General features: G+C 40.7%; 1 protein-coding gene across 1 annotated transcript in view; it reads left to right on the forward strand.

Moving 5' to 3' along the window:
- The first annotated feature begins 347 nt into the window (after window positions 1-347).
- The window catches only part of LOC142020884 (plasmanylethanolamine desaturase 1-like), a 61,058-nt gene continuing 47,017 nt past the window's right edge, over window positions 348-14,388 (forward strand). The window contains exons 1-2 of the mRNA XM_075009127.1: window positions 348-465; window positions 3,307-3,426. Of these exons, the coding sequence (XP_074865228.1) occupies window positions 348-465; window positions 3,307-3,426 (238 nt within the window). The remainder of the gene's footprint in view (window positions 466-3,306; window positions 3,427-14,388) is intronic.

A 14,388-nucleotide genomic window follows, 5' to 3' on the forward strand; every position in this document is an offset into this window, starting at 1 on the left:
GCTTTTGTGGGCAAAGACCTGCTTTGCCAGATGCAATGTAGTGGAGGTTTTTGATTATTTAAGCTAGATCACTGTCTGGTGTCAGTCAGGATCACTCCAATGAGTTCAAAGGTGCTATGCTGATTTTTATACCATCTGTGCATAGTTTCTAAATTCTGTGCATCCTTTAAGTGTTTTAAAGCAGGTAAATTAATTATAGACCTTCCTATGTCTAGATCTATCATCCTGAATGGCTCAAGGGATGTCTGAGGTGGAAGCTGGAAGTTGGGCAACTTGTGGATTCGTGAGATGAGCAGCCTGTTAACCATAATAGTTCTGCTGCTCTAAACCTCCTGCTGAGGAGGAAAATGGGCCACAAACCCAAGAGGAGATTCTGTAGCAGCTGGAGGCCAGGTGGGAATGAATCTTGGGAGCAGGATGTTTATGGCCTGGAGCCAAACTTGGAGTTGAAGGAAGTGGAGTACGGTAGACCCCCGAGTTATGTGGGGATTGTGTTCCTCGCAACCCCCACATAACTAAAATTTTAGGCCGGTTGGAGGAAACAGGAACCAGGCAGCCTCCTGGTTCCTAGCTCTCCTGTGCATGCAGGAGCCAGGAAACTGACTAGCTCATCCGGGCTGATCAGTTTCTTGACTCCGAGAGTGGCAGGGACTGGGAACCAGGCTGCTGCCTCGTTGCCATCTCCCTGATGCTTGCGAGACCCGGGAAACTGTCCAGCACTCAGGAAACTGACCACCAGCGCAGGGGAGCCAGGAACCAGGCAGCAGCCTGGTTTCTGTCTCCCAGCTGCTAGCAGGACCGGGGAAACTGACCGGCCATGTGCTAATCAGTTTCCTAGGTCCTGCAAGTGCAGGGAAGCTGAGAACCAAGTGGGAGCCAGGCACGACTTTTCCCAGGCTCCCACAGCTAGGGGAAGGTGGGGAGAAGCCACACTGCTGCAGCTGTCCGCCCCCTTGCCTCCCCCTCTCTCAAAGCTGAGGCAGCTAAAACTCGTGGCTCTTCTCTCTGCATAGGTAATCTGAGGTGATACTAGACTGTGGGAAGACAAGATTTGATACCACGGCACTGCAAAAGATCTCATCTGTGACTGATGTTTACACTTGGGTTCACACCTGATCCACTCTCTCATATGCAAAATTTGATTTATTTAGGATTTATTTTACAGGAGTAGAAAACACAGTTTTAATGAATAAGTCCTAGCACTTTTTTCCCCATGACATCATGAGAGAGATGATAAGCTGAGGGTAGAGGCTAGTCTCCTTTTTTATAATGTGGGGTTCTTGAAATCTAATTGACCAAAGTAATAAGATGTCTCTCTTCTTTCAGCTTCTTGGAAAACATCTCGTGGAGAAAATAGGAAAAGTACAGTGGAACCCAGGGCAAGACTAAGGACTTCTATTACATCTTCTGATGGGGTATGCGTACGTTACAGATTTACTCCAGAGTTGTTCCACAATAAACTATTCTGGAATAATGTGTCTACACTACAGACAATCTCCAAAATAGGCAAAAATTATTTTGAAATAGCATGTTGACACACAATAGAGTGAGTTTCAGATTACAGCCCCTGGAAACACTGCTCCAGCACTGCTCCAGGGGCTCTAAGATGAAATACTATGTCTGCACAGCAGCTTCATTTTAAAATAAGTTACTCTGAAATAATTTAGTTTGAAATAGCCCCTATTCCCTGTCTATACAGCCCCTATTTCGAAATACCTATTTCAAAATAGGCACTATTCCTCATGGAGTGAGCTTTACAAATTTCAAAAAAATCTTGAAATAGTGGTTGTGTTGTGTAGATGAGCACATATTTATTTCACAACAACATTGCTGTGTAGACCTATCCTGGATTGCTTGAGCATGACCTTGCTCCTAAAGGCTTGGTGACACACTAGAGCTGTGTCTACACGTGCCGGCTACTTCGAAGTAGCCGCGCCAACTTCAAAATAGCGCCCGCCACGTCTACATGTGGCGAGCGCTATTTCGAAGTTGAAATCGACATGAGGCGGCGACATGTTGAAGTTGCTATCCTCATGAGGAGATGGGAATAGCGCCCTGCTTCGAAATTGAACGTCAAAGTAGGGCATGTGTAGCCGATCCACGTCCCACAACATCGAAATAGCAGGGTCCACCATGGCGGCCATCAGCTGAGGGGTTGAGAGGCGCTCTCTCTCCAGCCCCTGCGGGGCTCTATGGTCACCGTGTGCAGCAGCCCTTAGCCCAGGGCTTCTGGCTGCTGCTGCTGCAGCTGGGGATCCATGCTGCATGCACAGGGTCTGCAACCAGTTGTCGGCTCTGTGGATCTTGTGCTGTTTAGTGCAAGTGTGTCTGGGAGGGGCCCTTTAAGGGAGTGGCTTGCTGTTGAGTCCGCCCTGTGACCTTGTCTGCAGCTGTTCCTGGCACCCTTATTTTGATGTGGGCCGCTGTGGTGTGTAGACGCTCCCCTGCAGCGCCTCCTTTGATGTAGTGCTGCCCAACTTTGATGTTGAACGTCGACGGCACCAGCCCTGGAGGACGTGTAGACGTTTTTCATCGAAATAGCTTATTTTGATGTCGCTACATCGAAATAAGCTATTTCGATGTAGCATTCACGTGTAGACGTAGCTTAGAAGTGGATCTTGCAGGGTTTGCTTTAATGGATGTTGTATGAACCTGCTAAACCAAATGCTGAAGGAGTCCCCATTTCCCTGGTACTTCTAGAAGTCGCAAGAAATGAGGGAAGTCCGTAGGAGAGTTTCTCCTGTCAACCTCCCACTCTGAGGACAGGGAAGAAATTCAACCAAAGATACCTACTCCAGCTACACTATTCTTGTAACTGGAGTTGCATCTCTTATGTCAGTTTTCTCCTCTAATGTAGACCTGCCTACAGTGAACAAGTTAACTTCAGTTCTGCTGAAGCCTTTATGCGGATACGCGAAGTGAAGTATTGTAATTGATTGCTTTCATAATGAGAGTCTTCATGAAAGACTATCTTTGGGATAGTCAAGTTCCATACCCGAGCATTTTTCTTCATTGTAAACATTACACCTTGAAGAGAAGACTTTGCTGGCTATAATTGATTATTTCCCTTTTTTTTTCTGATGCACTCTTTTCCATACCTTTAACAGCTGTGTTCTGGGCAAGATTTAATAGGAATTTGCATCAGAAGGACAAATTTTTTCAGTAGGACAAATGGAGTTTGTAATATACTTGTTTCTCCTTCTTTTCCTTCTTCATTTCTTTCTTTCCAACATCTTTTTCTATGGTATCCTCCTCCGTCCTCCTCTCCATTTAGATTGCATTACAATTATTTTCTCTCTTTTTTAGGAAAAGGTTTAGAAGAATGGGTTTCTGTTGTCCTTTGTATGACTTTGGTCACAGTTGATTTTCTGTTCCTGTTAATCCATTTTTCAGCAAATCATCTTTATAAAATAATAGCAGGCATAGGTAAGTATTTCAGTCTTTTAACCCTCAGTTTATTTTTAAATTATCAGTACACACAGGTCAAATCTTCAGATTTTGCAGTGCTGTAGTAGATATTGTACACATTTTTCATTTAGTTTTAAGAATGGCAAAATCAGAAATGTAGAGAAATTCAGAACTGAAGTTTGCTACTGCAACCACCCCATACACAGGCAATAAAGCAATATTGTTCTATACCAGAGGATTTGAATAAGTTTTTGTTTCCTGGTTTTGAAAGAGGAGTGTATAGAATTATATGCCCCAATCAGCAAAGCACTTACATGCTTATCTTATGTCTGTCTGTATAAAAGAACAACAGTGAGAAAGGGTCAGTGGACTGTGTTATCACATTTACTATTCAGATGAACTGGTGTCTATATAGTATCTTTTCCAGCATAATTTGCTTTTACTTGGTGATATCTCAAATTATTTTTATTATTAATTTTATTTAATTAATTTTTATTAATTTTTATTTATTTATTTGAAAAAGTGTTTTGCTGATATTTCCATGAAGGGGAGAAACTTGTTATAAACTCATTTGCAATACAGGAGGGCTGTACTGTTAAGGATGCCTTTGTATGAAACATGTGCATGAGTATTTGGGGATGAACGTGTTAAGGACAGAATTACGTTATTGCACCCTCTTCTAATCACTTTTTCCCCTCTTGCCAGCTAAGGTGTTGCACATCTGTGACATGCTGGCAGTGCACCCAGTTGTATAGTGGAGAAACCATCAGGTTAAAAGCTAGACTTGTATATTTGATCCCATGTGTGAATTGTTTTATTTTTCTCTCTTCCAGTTACATAGCTTCTTTGTGGTTTTATAAATATTTCAGCAGCACTTCTGAAGTCTACTTGATCTCTGTTTTAAACATATTAAATATAAATGCAGCAACAAATCTATGGGAAGTCTGTCTGTAGCTGTGCAAATGCAAAAATCCCACTGATGATATTTGTTTTGTTATCTGTACTATCTGCACTATCATATTCCAGCTAGTACGGTATTTAAGAGTTCCTGATTTCACTGGTCTAGAACAGGGGTCAGCAACCCCTGGCATGCGTGCCAAGAGTGGCACATGAGGTGATTTTCATTGGCGTGCAAGGCAGGAGCTCAGCTGCACTCCTCCTCCCCCATGCAGGTGGGAGCTTGCTCAAAACCATGCCGCCTGTGAATTAACAAAAGACCAGCTAATGCTACCAACCATCACCTAAATGATAAAGCTCTGCATCTTCATTTATTTGTTAATGAAGCTGTTGTAAGTTGGACTATTAGGCTGTGTCTGCCCGGGCACAAATCTTCGAAATAGCCATATTTAGAAGATTACTAACGAGACGCTGAACTGAATATTCAGCGCCTCATTAGCATTAGGATGCTTCTGGCTGCAGCGCTTCGAAAGCACATGGCTCGGAGCGTCTACATGGGAGTCCTTTTCGCAAGGACCCCGCACCTTTTGAAATCCCCTTATTCCGATCAGTAAGCAGGATAAGGGGATTTCGAAAGGTGCGGGGTCCTTTTCGAAAAGGACTCCTGTGTAGCTGTGCCGAGCCGTGCGCCTCATTAGTAATCTTCTAAATATGGCTATTTCGAAGATTTGTGCCAGGGCAGACACAGCCTTAGTGACTTTAAAAAGTTTTACTGGCACTCGGACCATACATAGAGGTTAAAAGGTCAAAGGTCTAGAAGAACCAGTCATCCCTGAAGTCTATTTTAATGCCTGAACTGTAAATGAAAATTTAATATACAAACATAGGCAACTGCAGGGTGTGGTGCAGATTTCATTTCAAGTGTCCAAATAGAGCAGAACCTGTTCCCCTCTTGTGAATCTGACTGGCTTTGCAATTACAGCATTATGTTGTCAAGCCAATGGAGCCATGGAAGAACAGTTTAGCACTAGATTCAGTTGAAATGCCTCCTATCTTGTACCCCATAAAAATCCTCTCAAGTGCTGAGCATATGAATTTGGGTTAGGAGCCAATTTGGGTTTATTTGAGCATATGAATTTGGGTTAGGAGCTTTATGGATAATGTAATTTATGGATAATTCTCCTGATTTTTGGATATGAATTTAATTAGAAGGGGAATTTGTACAAAAGTTTGATGCACCCACACTCAGTGAGTAATATTCTCAGAGGGATAGCTGACGACCCCTACGTATTACTCATGTGAGAGCATAAACTTGAAGTATGGACACAAGGATACTTTCTGATGAATACCTTATGGAGATATTATTGCAACCATAATGCAAATATTTTATCAGTTCAGCTGCATTTGCTTCACCTATTTATCAGTTATAAAGGCTTATTTTGTTTTATTTTCAGCTTTCATTTCCTGAACTGTTCTGAAGGCAATTGTTTGCTTGCACAGACTAAAGCTGAGATCCTGCAATCTGATCCATGCAGCAGAGCTTAGTGACTTTTCTGGGTCTCCATGCAGTCACAGGAGCCAGCTCCATGGATTCAAGTGCAGGATCTGGGTCTAACCTTGTGAATATAAATTTAAAAATGAATTTTTCTCATTCAATCTGTAATCAACACTGATGACTCAGTCTCATGTAATCATGTTGAGTGCAGTGGCATTTGGAATTGTGTTACGTCAGTGAGGGCAAGTCTGCACTGGAGCTAACATTACACTCATGCTGTGCCAATGGGAGAGCATAACTGCCCCATCTCCATGAGGAGTGGAAACTGTGTCTGCCATAGAGCAGCGTGGACAGTGCAAAATTTGTGTCATTCAGGGAGGAGAAAGAGGGTTTTTTCACAACCCTGAACAACATAAGTTAGATGAACTTCAGAGGAAGCATAGACCTGCCCTTTCTTTACTGCCCTTCAGTACCTTTTCTGGGTTGTTTATAAATGTCCTTTCCAACCCCTTCCCTCAGAAAGTGGCAATGCTTCCTTTGAAATAAGCTGTAAAACTACTGCCTTGTTCTGAAATGATCAAATACATAAGAATGGCCATTACTGGGTCAGACCAAAGGTCTGTCTAGCCCAGTATCCAATCTGTTGACAGTGGTCAGTGCCAGGTGCCCCAGAGTGGGTGGATCAAGTGACTTGTCTCCTGTCATCCATCTCCAGCCTATGACAAACAGAGGCCAGGGACACCATTCCGACCCCCCGGCTAATAGCCTTTTATGGACCTAACCTCCATGAATTTATCTAGCTCTTCTTTGAACTCTGTTATAGTCCTAGCCTTTGCAGCCTCTTCTGGCAAGGAGTTCCACAGGTACACTGTGCGCTGTGTGAAAAAGAACTTTCTTTTATTAGTTTTAAACCTGCTACCCATTAATTTCAGTTGGTGTCCTTTAGTTCTTATATTATGGGAACAAGTAAATAACTTTTCTTTATTTACCCTCTCCACACCGCTCATGATTTTACATATGTCTATCATATCCCCCTCTCAATCTCCTCTTTTCTAAACTGCAAAGTCCCAGTCTCTTTAGCTTCTTCTCATATGGGACCCATTCCAAATTTCTAATAATTTATTTGCCCTTTTCTGAACCTTTTGTAATGCCAACATATCTTTTTTTGAGGTGAGGAGACCACATTGGTATGCAGTATTCAAGGATGTGGGCATGCCATAGTTTTATATAGGAGCAGTAAGATATTCTTTGTCTTATTTTCTATCATTTTTTAATAATTCCTAACATCGTGTTTGCTTTTTTGACTACCACTGCACACTGCGTGGATGTTTTCAGAGAGCTATCCATGATAACCCCAAGATCTCTTTCCTGATTAGTTGTAGCTAAATTAGCCCCCATCATATTGTATGTATACTTGGGATTATTTTTTCCATTGTGCATTACTTTACACTTACCCACATTAAATTTCATTTGCCATTTTGTTGCCCAATTACTCAGTTTGGTGAGATCTTTTTGAAGTTCTTCATGGTCTGCTTTCATCTTGTGATTATTTTGAACAGTTTAGTATCATCCGCAAACTTTACCACCTCACTACTTACCCCTTTCTCTAAGTCATTTATAAATAAGTTAAATAGGATTGGTCCTAGGACTGACCCTTGGGGGACACCACTCATTACCTTTCTCCATTCAGAAAATATACCATTTATTCCTACCCTTTGTTTCCTGTCTTTTAACTCAGTTCTCAATCTATGAAAGGATCTTCCCTCTTATCCCATGACAACCTAACTTACACAAAAGCCTTTGGTGAAGGACTTTGTCAAAGGCTTCCTGGAAATCTAAGTATACTATATTTACTGTATCCCCCTTGTCTGCATGTTTGTTAACCCCTTCAAAGAATTTCAATACATTTAGTAAGACATGATTTCCCTTTACAGAAACCATGTTGACTTTCACCCAACAAATCATGTTCTTCTACGTGTCTGACAATTTTATTCTTTAATATTTTTCAGCTAATTTTCCCAGTGCTGATGTTAGACTTACCAGTCTGTAATTATCATGGTTGCCTCTAAAAGCCCTTTTAAAATACTGGTGTTATGTTGGCCATCTTCCAGTCCTTGGGTACAGAAGCTGATTTAATGGATAGCTTACAAATCACAGTTAATAATTCTGCAATTTCACATTTGAGTTCTTTCAGAACTCTTCAGTGAATGCCATCTGGTCCTGGTGATTTGTTACTGTTAAGTTCTCCTGTTTGTTCCAAAACCTCCTCTAATGACACTTCAGTCTCAGAAGTTCCTCAGATTCATTACCCACAAAGGACAGTGCAGGTTTGGGAATCTCCCTAACATCCTCAGCTGTGAAGGCTGAAGCAAAGAAATAATTTAGTCTCCCTGCAATGGCTTTATCATCCTTGATTGCTCCTTTTGTATCTCAATCATCCAGAAGCCCCACTGGTTTTTTAGCAGGCTTTCTGCTTCTAATATACTTAAAAAACATTTTGCTATTACTTTTTGAGCTTTTGGTTAGCTGTTCCTCAAAATCTTTTTTGTCTTTTCTTATATTTTTACATTTAATTTGGCAGTGTTTATGTTCCTTCCTATTTACCTCACTACACTGGACTTCCACTTTTAGAAAGATGCCTTTTTATCTCTCACTGCTTCTTTTACATGGTTGTTAAGCCATGGTGGCTCTTTTTAAGGTCTCTTACTATGTTTTTTTTTTTTAATTTGGGGTATACATTTAAGTTGGGCCTCTATTATGGTGTCCTTGAAAAGTATCCATGCAGCTTGCAGGGATTTTACTCTAGTCACTGTGCCTTTTAATTTCTGTTTAACAAACCTTCTCATTTTGTGTAATTCCCCTTTTCAAAATTAAATGCCAGAGAGTTGGACTGCTGAGGTGTTTTTCCCCCCACAGGAACGTTAAATGTTATTATGTTATGATCACTCTTCCCAAGCGGTCCTGTAATAGTTAACTCCTGGACCAGATCCTGTGCTCCACCCAGTACTCAATAGAGAATTGCCTCTCTCCTGGTGAGTTCCTGTACTAGCTGCTCCAAGAAGCATTCATTTAAGGCATTGAGAAATTTTGTCTCTGCATCTGGTCCTGAGGTGACATGCACCCAGTCAATATGGGGATAATTGAAATCCCTTATTATTATTGAGCATTTTATTTTGATAGCCTTTCTAATCTCCCTTAACATTTCAATGTAACTATCACTCTCCTGGTCAGGTGGCCGATAATATATCCCTACTGCTATATTCTTATTAGAGCATGGAATTACTATCCATAGTGATTCTATGGAACATTTTGATTCATTTAAGATTTTTACTTCATTTGATTCTACATTATCTTTCACATACAGTGCCACTCTGTCACCCGCATAACCTATTCTGTCCTTCTGATATATTTTATATCCTGGTATGATTGTGTCCCACTGATTGTCCTCATTCCACCAGGTTTCTGTGGTGCCTATAATGTCAATCTCCTCCTTTAGTACGAGGTACTCTAATTCACCCATCTTATTAGACTTCTAGCATTTGTGTAGAAGCACTTTAAAAAAATTGCCACTGTTGATTTGTCTGCCCTTCCCTGATGTATTAGATTCTTTTATATGTGAGTGACTGAAGAGCCTTTAGCTGTAGTGGAAATGACGTGCCGTTATAATTACACTTGCCTTTATAAAACAGTTGGTTTAGTGGTGCTAGGAGTTTAGTAAGAGTTTAAAATGACCTCTTGCTTTAGGAAGCTCTTAAGAGGATAACAAAGATTTAAAAAATATAAATTACAAAAGCCTCTGAGATTGCCTGTAAGGTGATTTTCTGTGATCATAGAGAAGAGCTAATACTGAGGCCATTTAGAGTTGTTAAAGTGAGCACAGTGCTAACTGTAGAAAGCCGTGTGTGGGGTGAGTTGCAGTATTTGGGAATGTTTGTGCATAATATTTGTAGGCTGTCTTATCCTCCTAGTACTGTGCAGTCCCCCTTAGAGTTGTAACTTTATTCCCATATCACTTGAAGCAGTAGTCTTGCTCATTGTTTTGAACAACCATGTTATACCTACCCATCTTTGTTCTTTACATTGGCTGCCTATAAAGTGATGGATTAATTTTGAATTGGCTCCTGGGTTTCTAATTCCCTTAATGGTGTATTGAAAATGGCCCTGTTGAAGTTGCCTTTTTATTGATTAGTTGTGCTCAAAAACTCACGTTCTGTTGCTTTTTAGTTTGGCCTTTGAGTATGTGGAGACTTCACGTGAGGAATTTCCTTTCTCCTGACATTTATCTCAGTTAATCCTTCCCTGGTTATATAGGACTTAATTTTTTTCCTCAAAGGTATTTTTAGTATGACCGCTGTTGGTGCCATATTTGTTCCTTTCTTAATTACATCTCTCTCAGATTACCTACATTTATAGTTATAGGTAGGCAGTATTGTAGTAGGTGAAGTATGGCAATGCCTTAAGATATTTTAAATCTTTGTGTATCTCTTCTGCCAGAAACAGTCGGTAACAACCAGGGCCTGGCTCAAATGAGTTACTTTTCATCAATCTCACGTAGAACTGGCTCAAGCCCCCACCCAGTTGACTGTGAAATTCACACACCCTTGAGTGCTTCCCCACTCGCAAGCACGGAGTCTGAATGTAGAAAACAAACTGTTAATGAAAGAAGAAGAGAAGTCACATGGCATTAGCATGGGAAAACACCACACCCAGAAACCAACCCACAGGTGACTGTTCTAGCTCAAATGGATTGAACAGTGCCCTTTGCCTCTCAGGCAGGGTTTGGTGGTGATGAGGAACTTCAACTATCTGGATAGATACATGGTGAGAAACTAACACAGCGACACACAGACTATCCAATAAGTTCTTGGACTGCATTGGAGATAACTTATTATTTCAGAAAGTTGAAAAGCCTACTGGGGTGAAGCTGTTCTAGATTTGATTTTAACAAATAAGGAGGAATTGGTGGAGAATTTGAGAGTGGAAGGCAGCTTGGGTGAAAGTGATCGTGAAATCACAGAGTTCACAGTTCTAAGGAAGGGTAAATGGGAAAACAGCAAAGCAGAGATAATGGATTTCAGGAGGACAGATTTTGGTGGTAAACTCAGAGAGCTGATAGGTAAGGTCCCATGGGAAGCAAGACTGAGGGGAAAAACAACAGAGGAGAGTTGGCAGTTTTTCAAAGGGACATTATTAAGGGCCCAAAAGCAGTCAATTCCTCTGTGTAGGAAAGATAGAAAATATGGCAAAAGAGCGCCTTGGTTTAACCAGGAGATCTTGCGTGATCTCAAAAAAAAAAAAAAAAAAAAAAAAAAAAGGAATCATATAAAAATGGAAACAAGGACAAATTACAAAGGATGAATATAGGCAAACAACACAGGAATGCAGGGGCAAGATTAGAAAGGCTAAAGCACAAAATGAGCTCAAACTAGCTATAGGCATAAAGGGAAACAAGAAGATTTTTTATAAATACATGAAAAGCAAGAGGAAGACCGAGGATAGGGTAACCCCATTGCTCAGTGAGGAGGGAGAAAGGGCAACATGAAACTTTGAAATGGCAGAGATGCTTAATGACTTTTTTGTTTCAGTATTCACTAAGAAGTCTGAAGAAGGAATGCCTAACATAGTGAATGCTAGTGGGAAAGGGGTAGGTTTAGAAGATAAAAAAGAACAACTTAAAAATCACTTAGGAAAGTTAGATGTCTACAAGTTACCAGGGCCTGATGAAGTGCATCCTAGAATACTCAAGGAGCTGATGGAGGAGGTATCTGAGCCATTAGCCATCATTTTTGGAAAATCATGGGAGACAGGAGAGATTCCAGAAGATTGGAAAAAGGCAAATATAGTGCCCATCTGTAAAAAGGGGAATGAGAATAACCCAGGAAACTACAGGCCAGTCAGCTTAACTTCTGTGCCAGGAAAGGTAATGGAACAAGAAATTAAGGAAATCATCTGCAAATACTTGGAAGGTGGTAAGCTGATAGGGAACACCCAGCATGGATTTGCAAAGAACAAATCATGTCAAAACAATCTGATAGCTTTCTTTGATTCAGGATAACAAGCCATGTGGATAAGGAAGAAGCGGTGGATGTGATATACCTAGATTTTAGTAAGGCATTTGATATGGTCTCACATGATATTCTTATCAGTAAACTAGGCAAATACAACTTAGATGGGACTACTATAAGGTGGTGCAAAACTGGCTGGATAACCATACTCAGAGAGTAGTTATTAATGGTTCTCAAACCTGCTGGAAAGGAATAACAAGTGGGGTTCTGCAGGGGTCTGTTTTAGGACCGGTTCTGTTCAATATCTTCATCAACGATTTAGATATTGGCATAGACAGTACACTTATTAAGTTTGCAGATGATACCAAGCTGGGAGGGGTTGCAACTGCTTTGGGGGATAGGGTCAAAATTCAAAATGATTTGGACAAATTGGAGAAATGGTCTGAAGTGAACAGGATGAAGTTTAATAAGGACAAATGCAGAGTGCTCCACTTAGGGGAAGGAACAATCAGTTTCACACATACAGAATGGGAAGCAACTGTCTGGGAAGGAGTATGGCAGAAAGGGATCTAGGGGTTATAGTGAACCACAAGTTAAATATGAGTCAACAATGTGATCCTGTTGCAAAAAAAGCAAACATGATTCTGGGATGCATGAACAGGTGTGTTGTGAACAAGACATGAGAAGTCGTCCTTCCGCTCTACTCCGTGCTGGTTAGGCCTGAGTTGGAGTATTCTGTCCAGTTTCTGGGCGCTGCATTTCAAGAAAGATGTGGAGAAATTGCGAAGGGTCCAGAAAAGAGCAACAAGAATTATCAAAAGTCTAGAGAACATGACCTATGAAGAAAGGCTGAAAGAACTGGGCTTGTTTGGTTTGGAAAAAAAGAAGATTAAAGGGGGACATGATAGTGGTTTTCATGTCTAAAAGGGTGTCATAAGAAGGAGGGAGAAAACTTGTTCTTCTTGGCCTCTGAGGATAGAACAAGAAGCAATGGGCTTAAACTTCAGCAACGGAGGTTTAGGTTGGACATTAAGAAAAAGTTCCTAACTGTCAGGGTCATCAATCAGTGGAATAAATTGCCTTGGGAGGTTGTGGAATCTCCATCGCTGGAGATATTTAAGAACGGGTTAGATAAATGTCTATCAGGGATGGTCTAGACAGTATTTGGTCCTGCCACGAGGGCAGGGGGCTGGACTTGATGACCTCTCAAGGTCCCTTCCCGTCCTGGCATTCTATGATTCACACCTTGCAAGCATCAGCGCTTTTGAATGTTTCAGAGAGTGAAGGTTTAACATTGACTTGAGCTATGCTCTAATAAAGAACAATTTAAAAACATTCAGTTTTATAAACCTTAGAATTTCACAATGTCTGTGCTTCTCACAGAGACCTGTGGTGTCTGAAATTCACTTCCTGGAGCTCTTTGTTTGTGTGTGTAGTCTATCATAATGAGAGATGATGGGGAGAGATTAGGTTATTAGGAATATTTTGTTTATTGTGAGTGAATGCTTCTTTCCTTTATTTTTTTACCCACATAGTTTGTGGTTATGGAGTTTTCTTCTTGTTTTGTTATTTAATAACCTGTCATTGGTTTGGTTTCATTTAATGGATTTGAGTAAAGAGGTTCTGAAACAAGAGTTTTTGAGATTTAAATGGCTTTGATTGTACAAGACAAAATATGGCTTCCATAAACTGGAATGCAGATTCAGAAGCTGAGCTTACAGAGGGCATATGAGAAGTCCAGGATGCACAGAACCTTTCTCTTTGGAAAACACAAATGTAAGTTCTATATTTTTTCTTGCCAAGTGGATGCTTTTAAAGTCCACACAAGAGGGCTAGGCACTTCCTAAAAGGACCGTTGCCAAGGTAGTTCTGATGAGCAGCATAAGCAAATTTAAATTAAAATATTTCCTAAATAAAAGTTGCATAAATTCTGAATAGGCACCCACATAACAGTAAATTTTACATGCCTGGGAATTAATGCACCCTACTATGTATTACTTTGTTCCATTTCAAAAAATGCATTATTCATTTAAAATGTACTCTGCTCAACTTAGTTCTTTAAAAGGATGCTCAAACGTCTATATTTTAGCCCCATGTTTAACTTATGGAAAAGTAAACCTTATTTAGTATGTAAGCAATGCCTCTGTATATGAAATTTAACGCATTTACTGAATTTAATGTAATTGAAAAATACAGAATTAAAACTAATGTACAAAAAGCAGTACCTGTTTGGTTGATTCTTATCATTATTTGAAACCAGCAGGACCGAAAGCCACTGTGGAATGGGGACAAGGTGTGAGAGGGCCAGCTCCGTCCCTAGGAAGGGTCAGGGCCTAGAGCAGAAGGGGTGGAGCTTAGGGTGCTCCCTCCTACTCTGCAAACAGCGGCAGCTAGAGCTCGAGGCCCCCTTGAAAGTCTGGGCCAGGGGGCACCTGCATCCTTTGTGCCCACCCCCCCACCCTGTCAGCAGGCCTGTTTGAAAGGCATACATATACAATATATAATAAAACAAACAATAGAAATATGTTTGGAGGTATTCAGAAGCTTTCCTTTTGACTCATAAAAAATTGTTTGGGTCCATAG

The sequence above is a fragment of the Carettochelys insculpta genome, chromosome 14, assembly GCF_033958435.1.
Source record: "Carettochelys insculpta isolate YL-2023 chromosome 14, ASM3395843v1, whole genome shotgun sequence".
Lineage (NCBI taxonomy): Eukaryota > Metazoa > Chordata > Testudines > Carettochelyidae > Carettochelys > Carettochelys insculpta.